Below are 14,200 nucleotides of genomic sequence, written 5' to 3' on the forward strand. Positions count from 1 at the left end.
ATTACTTTTTATTTTGATTTTTTTAATTTTATAATTATTTATATATTTTAACTCTCCAGTATAATTTATTATTTTTTTTATATTTTACCAAATATCCACCTTTAGGGATAAGGTTCACAACAAATACAATAAGGAGTTGTTAGACCATCATGTAAATAGCAGAAAGTCAAGATAAAATTTATGTTAACGCTAACAATATGTAATAATTTCACTATAAACTTACTACTGCCACCCTTTATTTTAAATGTTTTAATTGTTTTTTACACTTTTGTTGATGTACTAATTTAATACTTAATAGATTTAATTGTGCATATACAATTAAAAAGTATAAAAAATATATATTAATAAATCTTATGTTGAGACAAATCAAACAAAATCTTATTTAACTATGTTTTTAACATATGAATTAAGAATAAAATACAAATTAAAAGTGATTGATGAATAATACCGCAGTTTCAAATAAGACATTTGACGTAGAGAGTAGTATTCTATTACACTTTCTTTTATGACATCTATCTTCGTCTCTTTCATTTAGCATTATTTCGATTTTCCCTCTTATTTCGCATCCTTCCTATATTTAGAAAATAACCCACCACTTTTATTAGTCTTAACATATGTATATTTAAACTGTTTTTTAATTTTATCTATTCAATACATTCTCTCTTCTCATTTGTTATCTTTTTCTTAGAAAACACCAAATTTTCATTGTTACCATCCTAGATGGATACACTCCTAATAATTTGAGCAGCTGGAGAAGAATATTTGGTTGACCAACTCCATCTATTGCTCATGCTAACCTGTTATCTTTTTGTTTGACCTCTCCTATAAATACCCTTTAAACACATTTCAGCAAACCACAACTCAAAACCACTACAACATAGAAATAAGCTACATTAAACCACAACAATCATGGCTAAGTTAATCATAAGCTACTTAATTGTTCTTTCAGTCTTAGTGATTGCTCCTCAATGCTTTTCTCACAAAGCACAAGGTGGGTATCTTTACCCTCAGTTCTACGACCACTCTTGCCCACAACTACACAACATAGTCAAGTCTGTTGTTGCTCAGGCCGTTGCCAGGGATCGTAGAATGGCTGCTTCTTTGCTTCGACTTCATTTCCATGATTGCTTTGTAAAGGTATCTCTTAACGTTATAAGGAAAATGGCTCATTATGTTAAATTATATAACATATTATGGGGTATTAACTATTAACTTAAATTTTTGGTTGAATTGGTTCCTTGAAATGGTATCAGATCTAACGTGATAAAAGGTTACGAGTTCCAATCCCAACTACCCCCATTTAAAGCGAAATATTCAATGCCCTATGGGAGTGAGGGCATGTTAGATTATATAACATATCACAAGGCATCAACAATCAGCTTGAACTGTTGGTTGTGTTGATTCCTTGACACTCATTAATCCAAATTAAGATTTAGGCGTTCATAACTGATCAAAATTATTGTATAAATATATTGTAGGGATGTGATGCATCATTATTGCTAGACAGTAGCGGAAGCATAGTTTCAGAGAAGGGGTCTAAGCCTAACAAGAACTCAGTTCGAGGGTTCGAGGTTATCGATGAGATCAAGGCTGCAGTGGAGCAAGCATGTCCTCACACTGTCTCTTGTGCTGATATCCTTGCCATTACTGCTCGAGACTCTGTAGTTATTGTAAGCATTAGCTTGTTTCCATTACTCATTATGTAAAATTAGGCTGGAATTATTGTCAATGTCAGCGTATAATCGGAAAAACAAAGTGCACACACTTCATAAGCCAAAGGTATACAATCCCAGAACCATATGACAATGGAAAAAAGGACTCTAATGACTTATAAAGTGTGCACACTATCTTTAATTCATCGATAAGGGATAACCATCCCAACACTACACATTATGCTACTTAATTTTTGCATATACACCTGAAAGTTAACAATGATGTATAGAAGACTTACTTAATCACCAACTACGTGATTACACTTCAGGCTGGTGGACCTTACTGGGAAGTGCCCTTAGGAAGAAGGGATTCAAGAGGAGCAAGTTTAAGTGGATCAAACAATGACATTCCAGCTCCTAATCAGACTTTTAACACTATTCTTACTAAATTTAAACGCCAAGGCCTCGACCTTGTTGACCTTGTCGCCCTCTCAGGTAAATCATTCAATTTCAATCATTCATCTACATACTGAAACCAACTCAATCAAAAGCTTAGGGAGTGTTTGGTAGTTGGCTTTTACATTGTCTTTTTGGTTGGCATTTGACTTGTTGGTTGGTCAAACAGCCAAAAAAGTGTTTGGTAAATGGATTTTAAGCCAGCTTTTCAGCTGACTTTGAGCCAAAATAAAAAAGCTACTTCAGTTAACTTTTTTGTTTGCTTTTGGCTTGTTGACACCACTTTTCTTCTAATAAAACATCCAATAGTCAATACGTAAATTTACCAAACGTTTTCATAAGCTTACAAAGTCTAACAAATACTTTGTGTTATATATTTTAGCAATTAACGATACAATATGTATTTGTGTAGGTGCTCACACAATAGGCAATGCAAGGTGTGTAAGTTTTAGGCAAAGACTGTACAACCAGAACGGAAATGGGCAACCTGACATGACACTCGACAGCTTATACGCCTCGCAGTTGCGTAGCCAGTGCCCGCCATCTGGTGGTGACCAGAACCTGTTCTTCCTGGACTATGTATCCCCATTTCAATTCGATAACAGCTACTACAGAAACATATTGGTTAACAAGGGATTATTAAACTCTGACCAGATTTTGTGGACAAAGAATCCTGCAGCAATGCAATTAGTTAAGCAATATGCTGATAATATGGAGCTTTTCTTTGATCATTTTTCTAAGTCTGTGGTTAAGATGGGTAATATTTCTCCATTGACAGGGAACAGGGGTGAAATTAGGCAGAACTGCAGGAGGATTAATTCTTACTAAGATTGGTTATTCTCTGTGTTTTCTTTTCTCTGTTTGGTTGCTTTAATTTGTTGAAAATTGATGTAATTTATTTTGTGTTTTTTTGGGTTGAAAGAGGGTGTGTTTGTTGCTTGTTTAAAAAAATTGTATCAGTTTTTCTGGATGAAATAATAATCTATTTTTATTCAATATTGTTTTCTTTTAACAAGTAATTCATTTTAAACTATAGATTTTAATTAAAAAATTATAATTAAAAAATTTAATGATGATAAATTTGGATAGTCATCTTAAATTCTTAATTTAATCACTTTTAAAAGTAAAGGTCAAATTGGCTAAAATCTAAATTTACACTTTTTGATTTGCCACATTTAAAGTTGAGCCAATAAATTTTCAAATGAAATTATGGTTTCTAAATACATTTAATGTTTCATATTACTCTCTTCGTTTTCTTTTGATCTTTCCATATTATCCATGTGGAAATTTTACAATGTTCTTTTTATTTGGAATTTTTTTTTAGTAGCCTATAGAATTCATGAAAATTATACCACTTATACTCTAATTAGACTTGTTAAAACTGTTAGTCGGGTCAATTCAATTCGAGTCAATTTCGATTGAGTGAGTTTCAAGTTGTGTTGTTTTTGGATCGGGTCAGTTTTGAGCCGAATTGTGTCAGGCTTTGGTTAACTCAACAGGTCAAGGACTCAAGGACTTTTATAATTTTTTTCTCATCTTTAATTTTTTGAAAAAATAAATAAAAATAAAATATTTTTGTTATCTTAAAAAATACGTATATTGAAAAAACCAATATACCTATTTCAAGGTTACAATAAATTAAAAAGTATTGTATCAGAATTTTTAAAAATTGACTTAAAATGCAGCATATAAAATTTTTTACCCTAGTAAAAGATTATGCTACTCCTTATCTCAATTCTTCTCAATGAGAATTTCATGCAACTTCTGATTCTATCAACATATTGTCGAGGTTTGAAATTGCAATTAAGGACTCAAGTCACTTAGCTTATTTTTTGGGTATTACATTCCGATGCTATTTACTTTATAAACACATTTTTCAATACTTTAAAGATACTATATATTCATAATGGTGTGTTGGTTATCATAATACATATACACAACCCTTATAATGTGTTATACTTCCTCCGTTGCAAGTAAATTGAGAGAGTTTAATTTTTTACGTAGTCTAATGTATTAATTTAATATTTAATATTTCTAATTATATATAATAAATAATTATAAAAATTTGATATTTATAATCTTTGTAATGAGACGAATTAAACAAGATGTTGTTTGACTATATTTTAACTTATAGATAAAAAACTAATTACAAATTAAGAGTGATGAATAAATAGTGTCATTTTTCATAATGTTACAACTAATATGAAACGAATAAAATATATATTTGTAGAGATGACTCCGATCCGATCCGTGTTAATTATTTTATGTGTATTTCATCTTCTAACGATGAAAGATCTTTAATGATTCAAATTCAAATGAATATCATTAAGACACTATCATTTATTAAGTTTGTAGTGCTAGCTATCAATTCCAACCATAAGAACTTTGGTATAGATGCATAAAATGAGATTTTTAAATTAGATTTTGTGTTAAAGAAAATTATCCTAAAACACTCTAAATACGGAATTATTAGAACATTTAGAATATGTTATAAAATTCATAATACTACAAAATAGTGGAACATTAGATAAATGGTCTAAGTGCTAAAATCAAATAAAGTATTCAAAAATGGTCGTTCGAGCAGCCAAGGAGCTCGTTCGAGCACAAGGTAAAAATTAAATTGAAAACATAAAATAAATTTGATTAATATTTTTATCATTAAATTAAATTTATAATCAAATGATGATATTTGATTTCATTGATCAATAATCAACATTGGTTCATAATTTCATTGATTAAAATAAAAATGAATAATCATTCATAATTTAAACAAAAAAAAAAATCATACACAAATTAAATCATTTAAAAACAAATTACATTATAAAAAAAGTTTAAACCAATTTAAATAATTTTACCAAATTTAACCACTATAGCATTTATCTAAGCGGAAAAAGCAAACGAATTACATATGCTTGCAAGAGGTTGTGGGTTCCAATCCAGAGACTTACTAATTAAGTTGTGAAGTTTTTGTTTTTGGATGGGGTTGCATATTTAATGCTGCGTCCACCAATGAATGTAATGTATTGTTTTGTAATGGTAGTTAATTTACGCTTTCATATTCAACAAAATTTGTCTTTATTGGAATATATTTTAACGATATTTTATTTAGATGTTGCTATTTTAAATTTCTAGTAATATATATAGAGGATTTAGTGACATTTATTAGACTCTTTAGCAACATAATAAAAATCACACTAAAGCTTTTTTCGACATAGGATATAGTGATATTTCTCATAATTAAATACCACTATAGAGAATAGTAACAATCGTATATACTACTAAAGACCAAATAAAATGTCGTTAAATTACTTTATAGTGAAATGTAAAATAAAAACCAATAATTATTACACTAAATCTAATATCACAAAAAGTTAAATTTGTTGTAATGAATCTTGCCAAGTGCATATAACATACAAAAATTACTCTCTAAGTTCTATTTGACACATTAAAGCCTTTCTTCTATTACGATATCATTCTCTTGATATCACTGAATGGTCGAGCGAGAAAAATTGTCTGGAGGTGTTAATTATTTCAACAAACTATTTGTCTTTACTACTTTTTATTTACCATTTATTGTCTCTTGCATTTAGATGAAGTTAGTAGGACTTTTACTTCTACGCTAATGAAGTATTAAGAGTAATTTTCTCACTGTCCTCTTCAACCAATATGCTTATCTATAATCTATAATTTATAAAGACTACTAATGAAAAAACGAAACTGACACATGTGTTAGACTCTTATTTAATATTTTCCCGCTCAATTATGCTGAGGTGACAACTGATTATTTATTGATAATCATTTCCTAATATACTAGAATTTATTTAAGGTGCAGAATAAGATTTGGATAACTTTATTATTTTTCAATATGTTTCCTATATTATTTCCAAAATAAAAGAAAATAATATTTTAATATAGCAAAATTATTTTTCAAATTTGTTTAATAGCTGTAGAATAATATTATCCCTAAATTTATAGATCAGTGTAAATTTTTGAATAATATTGTGAAATCTGTAGAATAATGTGACTAAAATGTTAATCAATATCATTAATTTGGTAAGTATGTTAAAAAATGATACAATATATGAAGAGATGATTAGGACACATGTTGACTTTATAATAAAAAATTTCTCGCTCTTTTCGTTTTCTTATTTGGAAAATATTTTTTTAGCAAATCATGTAATATCTTTTTGATTAGATTTGTTTAATTGATTAATTACAAACGATTTTAAAACTTTACCTTATTTATTACTAACTTTTTGGCATATACAATCATGTAAAATATGTAATATCTTTTAATTGCATTGGCTAATTATCAAATAACATATTAATTATTTAAGCAAATAATAATTAATAATTAGGATAAGATATCGGTGAAATAAATTTCAAATGATAATTTAATCACCTATGTTTGACAAGTTTATAATACATAAATACTTAAGTTAAGTTATATATTAATTATTATAGTATAAAATATGTTCTTTAGGCTTAAAATATATTTTAAGGTTTTACAAAGACATTAAACATTTAAATTATTTTTATATTAATTTTTATGTATAGAAATTTTCTATTATTTTATGTAATTACTTATAAACTATACTCCTTATTTAGTGCATTATTTTATGATTATGTTTTATATAGTAATATATTAATAATATGAATCTCAATTTAATAGTAATACTTTTATAGTTTTTAAAATAAATCAATTTATAATTTCAATATACTTAAGAAGTTAAGAGTCATATAATAAGTTAATTACACATATAAGATTACTAATTTTATATTTAAATAATTCATAAACCGTGCTTGGCACGAGAATCTATCTAGTACTCTTATATAATACTACAACTAATTGAACAAAAAATAATATCTTACTTTAGGTAACAATATAATTACATATATGAAAAGATCCCTAAGGTAATATATACAAAGTTAAAAATAAAATCATATTTTACGATGATACGCTATCTAATAAAAAAATTGTAAATTTCACATAACATTCTCATAGTGATTTGCCTTATGGAATAATTCTTACCAAAGTTAACATTAACTTAATTATTCCTTAATAAGAGTAAGTAGTATATCACAATTACATATTTCTTTTAAATTTTCTTGAAATATTATATTTTTGAATTTAAAAACTATATATGATTTACAATCAAAATTTCTTAGAATATATGTTTGTTTAATTTGTTTTTTTTTAAGTATTTGCTAATTAATAAAGTTTCTTCATTAAATTTAAAATTTTAAAAATATTTCATCAAGAAACAAAAGATTATACAATAATAAAAATTTTTTTTGAAAATGACAAAGAATTATTATGATAACGTTAATTGATTATTTTACGAGCTTTTATACTAGTATTATTATATTCCATTTATTTAAAAGCGTGAAGAATTAGGCCAACATGCAAGATAAATGCCATAAAACACGTTTATCGGGCATTTACTCGTGCAACAAGCTGTAATAAATGTTTGTCCTACATGACATACGTAGGATTATTTTTCTCTAACTTAATTTACGTCTAGAAGTTTTTGGCAATTCAAATTAATTTTGTGCATTATTTTTGTTCTCACAATCTAATCATATTGATTTTATCTTTCAATTTAATTATATTTCAAATTACCGGAGAATATAACCTTTAAAAAATAAGTCATATATAGACAAGTTTCATATTACTACATTTGGGTGAAATTAGTTGTAAATATAGAAAATTATAATGCGAAAATAATAATGTAGAAATTTGTGTTTGGAGTTTTGAATACTTAGATTGTATTAAATTATCAATGAGAAGAACATTTTTATTTATACAAGAGACTAAGACTAAAATAAGGAAACAAAATATTAACCTAAACAAAATAATAGGAAATAAAATAACCTCAATATCCTAAATATTAAAAAACATCTTAACTTCCTTAAACATAATATTCTGAAATAATATCTTTATTTTATTCTACTTCCTATTTTCCCACAGTTACAATTACATTGTAGCTGTTATTCATCAACCAAAATTGATTTGTTTTTCATAATGTTTAAGAAAAAAGAGGGTTAAATTATTTGGTTTGATTCATCTTAATATATTTTATTTTCACAATATTATTTTTTTTATAATTTTTAACTGTATCCAGCTACATATATTAAGAATTAAAAGAATAAATTAGACAACAAAACTAATATGATCCAACCGGAGGAAATACTTTTAAAAGACTAAATAAAAAATTATATAATCCCCCTATCTTGAAAATGTATATAAAGATTAGAGTTGATAATAATAATATATGTAAGGCTTAATTCATCGTCAAACACTAAATAAAAATGGCTTCAAATTGCATACTCAAATCCTATTTGCCCATTTATTCACGTTTCTGATTTGAACAGTAGCCAACATTAATACTTTTACGCGAATCTTTTTGAGTTCAGACTAAATTGATGATTATCTATGCCTGTTTCCAACCATAACTATATATTTTCCATAAAAGTAATAATTGTTAATAAACCTCTAGGGATTATATATATATATATATATATAACAGGGACAGCAATCCTACTTACCCTGAACTAATAACGAGTAAACAAAAATATCCTGATTCTCAAGCCTCAGGCTGGAGTAGCCAAGTCAAAATCTTGTTTTCTTCCTACGACTTGGTACTTGTTTATATTACAAGACCCTTTCATATGTCTTTTTACAATGTCACATCATTCGCTAATTTCCTCGTAAATCACAAATCGGAGGAAGCGGACTATGATCGATTTTGGACTATTTTTGGGCAAACCTGAACGAATCACAAATTCAAATGGCGAATTAGTTGGCGAATTATGTTACACTGGTCTTTTATGTTCGATGGGACCTAAATATTAACGATCAATTTGGTAGTAGGTATTAAATGATGGAACTGGTAGTGAAAAATTAGTGTAATTTTGGTAGGAAAATATCTTGACAAGTTAAATGATCATACTTATTCTTCTTCAATTATTTCATTTTCTTCACAAAATTCACTTCAATTTATTCCTATTGGAAAATGTGGTATCAGGTAGTAATTAAAATTTTGAATAAAAGAATTTTTTATAATCAAAGTTTTATTGTAATGGGAACAACATATTACAGTTCATGAACACTAGAAATTATTCTCATTACTATCGTTTAGTAACAACATCCAAACAGACCGTTATAGTTCTTCGATTTCAATTTGTAATGAACTATAGTAAAATGACTTATTAGATCGTGTGCACTTCATATTTATGTGAAGTTGTACATAATATTATTTAGCAAACTAAGGGTTAATAGGATACAATTACTTTGTTCGTTTTATTATTAATTAACAAGGGTAATGTTACGTACACCTAACTCCTCTCAAACTCACCATAAGTGGGAGCCAGTTAATGATATTGAGATTATAAAATATTACTCACTCTACAATGCACTTATTCATTCCTTAATCAATCTAATTATGTATAATTAAAAATTATAAAAAATCTTGATATTAATTAATTTTACATTAGAACGATTAAAATAAAAACTTACATGACTATGTTTTAACTTATAGATTAATAATAAAATACAATTTAAAAATGCTAGATGAATAATATCCAAAAATAAATGAACACCTAAGGTGAATAGGAGGAATCGAGTATAATATTACAAGACCATTTCATCCATGTAATAAGTATTTAGCAGTTGGAAGCTTAAGAAGTTAAGCTTGTTGACCTACTCCATCTTCCCTGTTTGCTTAATTTTATTTCTCTGACTTCGTAAAAATAATACACCTATAAATACCCTAGATGACCATCTATCTCCAAATCATTCAAAATCAAGCGTTTTAATTAATTACTACACAAAGCAAAAAGTACTTTAATTTCTCCAAATTGAAACCCAAAAGAATATAAACAACATGGCTAAGTCAATCATGAGCTGCTTAATTGTTGTTACTCTTTTAGCACTTACAACTCCATTGTGCTGGTCTCATTATAGTACGGGATACCGCAATTATGATCTGTCCCCGCAGTTCTACGACTACTCCTGTCCACAAGTGCAGCAGATAGTCAGGTCTGTTGTTGCTAAAGCGGTTGCCAGGGAGACGAGAATGGCTGCTTCTTTGCTTAGGCTCCATTTCCATGACTGCTTTGTTCAGGTACAATTATAGTTGCTCATTCTATTAATTTGGATCCATATTTTACTTCAACGTAGTTCTTAACAAGCAAGTGTTCAAAAGCTTAAGTTGATGGTCGAAGCATCAAGATACGTTATATACTTTAACATGCCTCTTCACACGAGACCTTTAGACTAGAATTGGAGATGCAACATAGACCCTCTAGAATTGGGGATGCAATCATGTAATATAGACCTTTCTCATATCTGATGCGGTATATCCTACTTGAATTTGAGGGATAATGGTTGAGATTTGAACCGTGACCTTTTTGTCACGTTGACTATTGATACCATAAAAAGGAACCAACTCAACTAAATGCTTGAGTTGATGGTCGAGGTCCTAGAATATGCTATATAATTTTAACATAATACACCTCCTCACACGAGAGCACTTGAAATAGCTAGATTAGAAATAGGGATGAAGCACAGAACCTTCTAGCACATAACTGATGCAGTATATCTTACTTGAATTTGAGGGTGGTTGAGATTCAAACCTGTAACCTTATTATCATATTGTCTTCTAATACAATGTAAAGAACCAACTCAATCAAAAGCTTTAATGAATAGTCGAAATCCTAAGATAGGTTATATACTCTGAAATTATATGATAAACAATGTGCAGGGATGTGATGCCTCGTTGCTACTTGATAGCAGTGGAAACATAGTATCAGAGAAAGGGTCGATCCCAAACTTTAAATCAGCAAGAGGGTATGAAGTGATTGATGAGATAAAGGTTGCTGTGGAGAAAGCATGCCCACGTACAGTTTCTTGTTCTGATATCTTGGCTTTAGCTGCCAGAGATTCAACTGTCATTGTGAGTATTACATTATATAGTCTTGATTTAGATGTTGTTCTATGCATAAATAGGAATGCAGCCAATGATTGCTGAATGTTGCAGGCTGGTGGACCTGACTGGGAAGTACCCTTGGGTAGGAGAGATTCTACAGGAGCAAGTATAAGTGGGTCTAACAACGACATTCCAGCTCCTAACAACACATTTCAGACTATTCTTTCTAGGTTTAATAGTAAAGGACTTGACCTTGTTGACCTTGTTGCGCTCTCAGGTTTGTATCCATACACCTTTTTTTTTTATATAATTTTCTTTCTAAGTTTGGCGGTCTATTCACATGTACAAATTAAAGTTGTCTATACAACACGACACAATTTTCCGAGGGCCTTATATATATATTCAATTTTTTACTTAATTATTTTCTCGTACTAAACAAGCACATGACACATGTCATTTGGCTGTGTTGGGGAATTAGCATTCTTGTTAATGAACTTTAAAAATAATACAATTTTATTTTTTTTATTTCTCTTTCCTCCACTTCATTCAAACAAACAAGTTCGTAAGTTTTTCTTAATAACAAACAAAGGAAGAAATTTTCATCATTTTCTTTCCCCTATTTTTTACAAGTGATGTAAAAAAACATCAAAAAAAAACTCACCGTTAAGAATACTCTTAGTATTTTATTTTAGATTCTTAGATTTCAAGTTTAAAATCCCATGTTTAGCAACACTAAAAATTGCGAATGAAAATCTTAAGAGAGCAAAAGCAATTTGAACAGTAGAGTAAATTTCACGATTTCTTATTTTACCTTTGGTTAAATGAACTTGGAATTGAGCCAATTTCAAATTCATTGCTTTCAAACAACAAACGATTATACTAATCAATAATGAGTTTGAAAAAAATAGAAATATACATATAGTATGGACTAAAAAGAAAATTGTTGGAATTCTTAGGTTAATTGGTTAATGTTAAATTGAGTTGGACTTATTATGAATATTAGTATAGTATGGAGAAATATGAAGTGTACATACTTATAAAGCTAATTATTAAGTATGTCATCCTTAAACCATATGGCAATGGAAAGAAGGGATCCACTAACTTATAAAGTATGCACATTATTTTTAATTTGTCGATATGGAATAAATTATCCCAACTATTAAAAATGGACCTAGCTTTAATAAAGATTATATGGAATAGCAAGGTAAAATATATGGTGAGTGATTTGAGTACGTGGAAGGTGTTTGACTGCATATGGCCCACTAAATCTCAGAGCCATATATATATATGAATTGTTTTTAGGCGTTAAAGTTTCAAGAAAAAAAAGGTAAACAGACAGAATTTTCAAGTTTATGGTGTATTTTTTCTGCGCATGGTGCAGGTGCTCACACAATAGGTGATGCAAGGTGTGTAAGCTTCAGGCAAAGACTATATAATGAGAATGGAAATGGGCAACCTGATTCTACACTTGACCAAACATATGCTAAGCGGTTGCGCCAGCAGTGTCCTCAGATGGGTGGTGATGATAACTTATTCTTCTTAGACTACGCAAACCCTATTACTTTTGATAATCTTTACTATAAAAACATCTTGTCTTACAAGGGATTGTTGAGTTCTGATCAAATTTTGCTAACCAAGAATCAAGCATCAATGACACTTGTTAAGAAATATGCTGAGAATATGCAGCTTTTCTTTGATCATTTTGCCAATTCCATGGTTAAGATGGGTAATATCTCTCCATTGACTGGGACTCAGGGTCAGATTAGGCAGAACTGCAGAAGGATCAACTCTTATTATTAAGTTTGAAAATTAAATATCATTCTTTTTCCTAATTTTTATCTTTTCACTAAATTTGAACATTTTAATTTTTATTTGTTGTATCGAATTTAATGTTTTGGTTATAATTTTAATTGAAGTGTTAGTTAATACTTACTACTTACATTTGTATTTACATTTAATTTGTATCCACTTATATCTCTCTTATTTAGCATTATTTTTCTGTTTTTTTATTTTTATATTTTATTTTATTTTGACTTTTTGACAATAACACTTTTTTTTAATCTCATCTATACTATTTAATTTTTATTTAATTTCATCTACAAAATTTATTTTTACTCTATATTAGTTACAAAATATCCATATTTTTTTTAAAAAAAGGAAAAACAATTTTCTCTTCACAAATTGGACAAAAGAGTGTAAATTATGTATCCTACGAGGCTACGACCTACCTAGCGAGATACACTTACCTAGGGTCTTTTATTTTTCTCCAACATTTGCAATAAATATCCATAGTATGTACATACCTCCATTTACATTGTGGGACGTGGGTAATAAAAAGAGCAATACCTCTTAAGTTTCTAACATTCTGCTTTCTCTTAGTTAAGGTTTTCAATATTCCAAGTCCTAACATTGAGGTTCAAATATATTAAATCAAAATTCCTTTTTTAGTTTTTTTTTTTTGTTGGAAAAATAATCAATATATAATTGTACACCGAAAAATTAGAGAGAAGTTGATTAAAATATAAATTTAACGGGCATCTATTACCAATTGATTTTTGTGTGCAAACAACTCTGTTCTTGTGTGGTTCCTATTGTGTACAAGCTCAATGACAAATTTATCTTGGTATCATAGCAGACGGTTTTCGATCAACTAATAAAATTTCATTCCTCCATAAAAATTTATGGGTTTGAAACAAATGGTATTCCTTCCCAATTAGAAAAGGGTTCTGAAGAAAAGTATTGAAAAATAACTCATGTACAATCTTATATATAATATTAGAGAGATGTTAACTAACATACATGAAAGCAAAAATACTAATATAAATATTAAAAATTGGATTTGGCATTATTAGTAACATATATTAATCCAATACACTAATAATCATCTAATGACATATAGTAAGGACTACTTAAGGAGTATCATCTATGAGTAATAATTATTATTAAATTAATTAAAGACTAATAAAGTAGAACCTAAAAAATGTGCCTTGCTTAAATAGAGTAGTCTATTGACTGTTTTTTCTCCTTTATAGAAGTACTATCATAAGAACCAAGAAAGATGACCCAAAAGGACGAATCACAAACATGTAACAATATTCGAAAGCAAAGACATTGAATCCCTTCCCATTTATATTTGTGTTTGGGGCAAATAACAAGTGGCAC

General features: G+C 28.5%; 2 protein-coding genes across 2 annotated transcripts; both read left to right on the forward strand.

The window, feature by feature from the left end:
* Positions 1-856: 856 nt before the first annotated feature.
* Positions 857-3,104, forward strand: LOC130808148 (peroxidase 72-like). The gene is made up of 4 exons (XM_057673610.1): positions 857-1,137; positions 1,479-1,670; positions 1,982-2,147; positions 2,521-3,104. Exons 1-4 carry the CDS (start codon positions 910-912, stop codon positions 2,934-2,936), a joined length of 1,002 nt encoding a protein of 333 aa, XP_057529593.1. The 5' UTR covers positions 857-909; the 3' UTR covers positions 2,937-3,104.
* Positions 3,105-9,900: 6,796 nt separating this feature from the next.
* Positions 9,901-13,031, forward strand: LOC130808192 (peroxidase 72-like). Its single transcript, XM_057673662.1, has 4 exons — positions 9,901-10,234; positions 10,874-11,065; positions 11,150-11,315; positions 12,420-13,031. Exons 1-4 carry the CDS (start codon positions 9,995-9,997, stop codon positions 12,836-12,838), a joined length of 1,017 nt encoding a protein of 338 aa, XP_057529645.1. The 5' UTR covers positions 9,901-9,994; the 3' UTR covers positions 12,839-13,031.
* Positions 13,032-14,200: the final 1,169 nt, after the last annotated feature.

Source organism: Amaranthus tricolor, chromosome 3 (genome assembly GCF_026212465.1).
Source record: "Amaranthus tricolor cultivar Red isolate AtriRed21 chromosome 3, ASM2621246v1, whole genome shotgun sequence".
In the NCBI taxonomy this organism is placed as follows: domain Eukaryota; kingdom Viridiplantae; phylum Streptophyta; class Magnoliopsida; order Caryophyllales; family Amaranthaceae; genus Amaranthus; species Amaranthus tricolor.

Excerpts from the sequence above, each read along its gene's own strand:
- LOC130808192 (XM_057673662.1), top strand. The coding sequence starts at position 9,995 with ATGGCTAAGTCAATCATGAGCTGCTTAATTGTTGTTACTCTTTTAGCA. Across the intron at positions 10,235-10,873 it reads TCCATGACTGCTTTGTTCAG|GGATGTGATGCCTCGTTGCT; the intron begins GTACAATTATAG and ends AACAATGTGCAG. Across the intron at positions 11,066-11,149 it reads CCAGAGATTCAACTGTCATT|GCTGGTGGACCTGACTGGGA; the intron begins GTGAGTATTACA and ends TGAATGTTGCAG.
- LOC130808148 (XM_057673610.1), top strand. The coding sequence starts at position 910 with ATGGCTAAGTTAATCATAAGCTACTTAATTGTTCTTTCAGTCTTAGTG. Across the intron at positions 1,138-1,478 it reads TCCATGATTGCTTTGTAAAG|GGATGTGATGCATCATTATT; the intron begins GTATCTCTTAAC and ends AATATATTGTAG. Across the intron at positions 1,671-1,981 it reads CTCGAGACTCTGTAGTTATT|GCTGGTGGACCTTACTGGGA; the intron begins GTAAGCATTAGC and ends ATTACACTTCAG.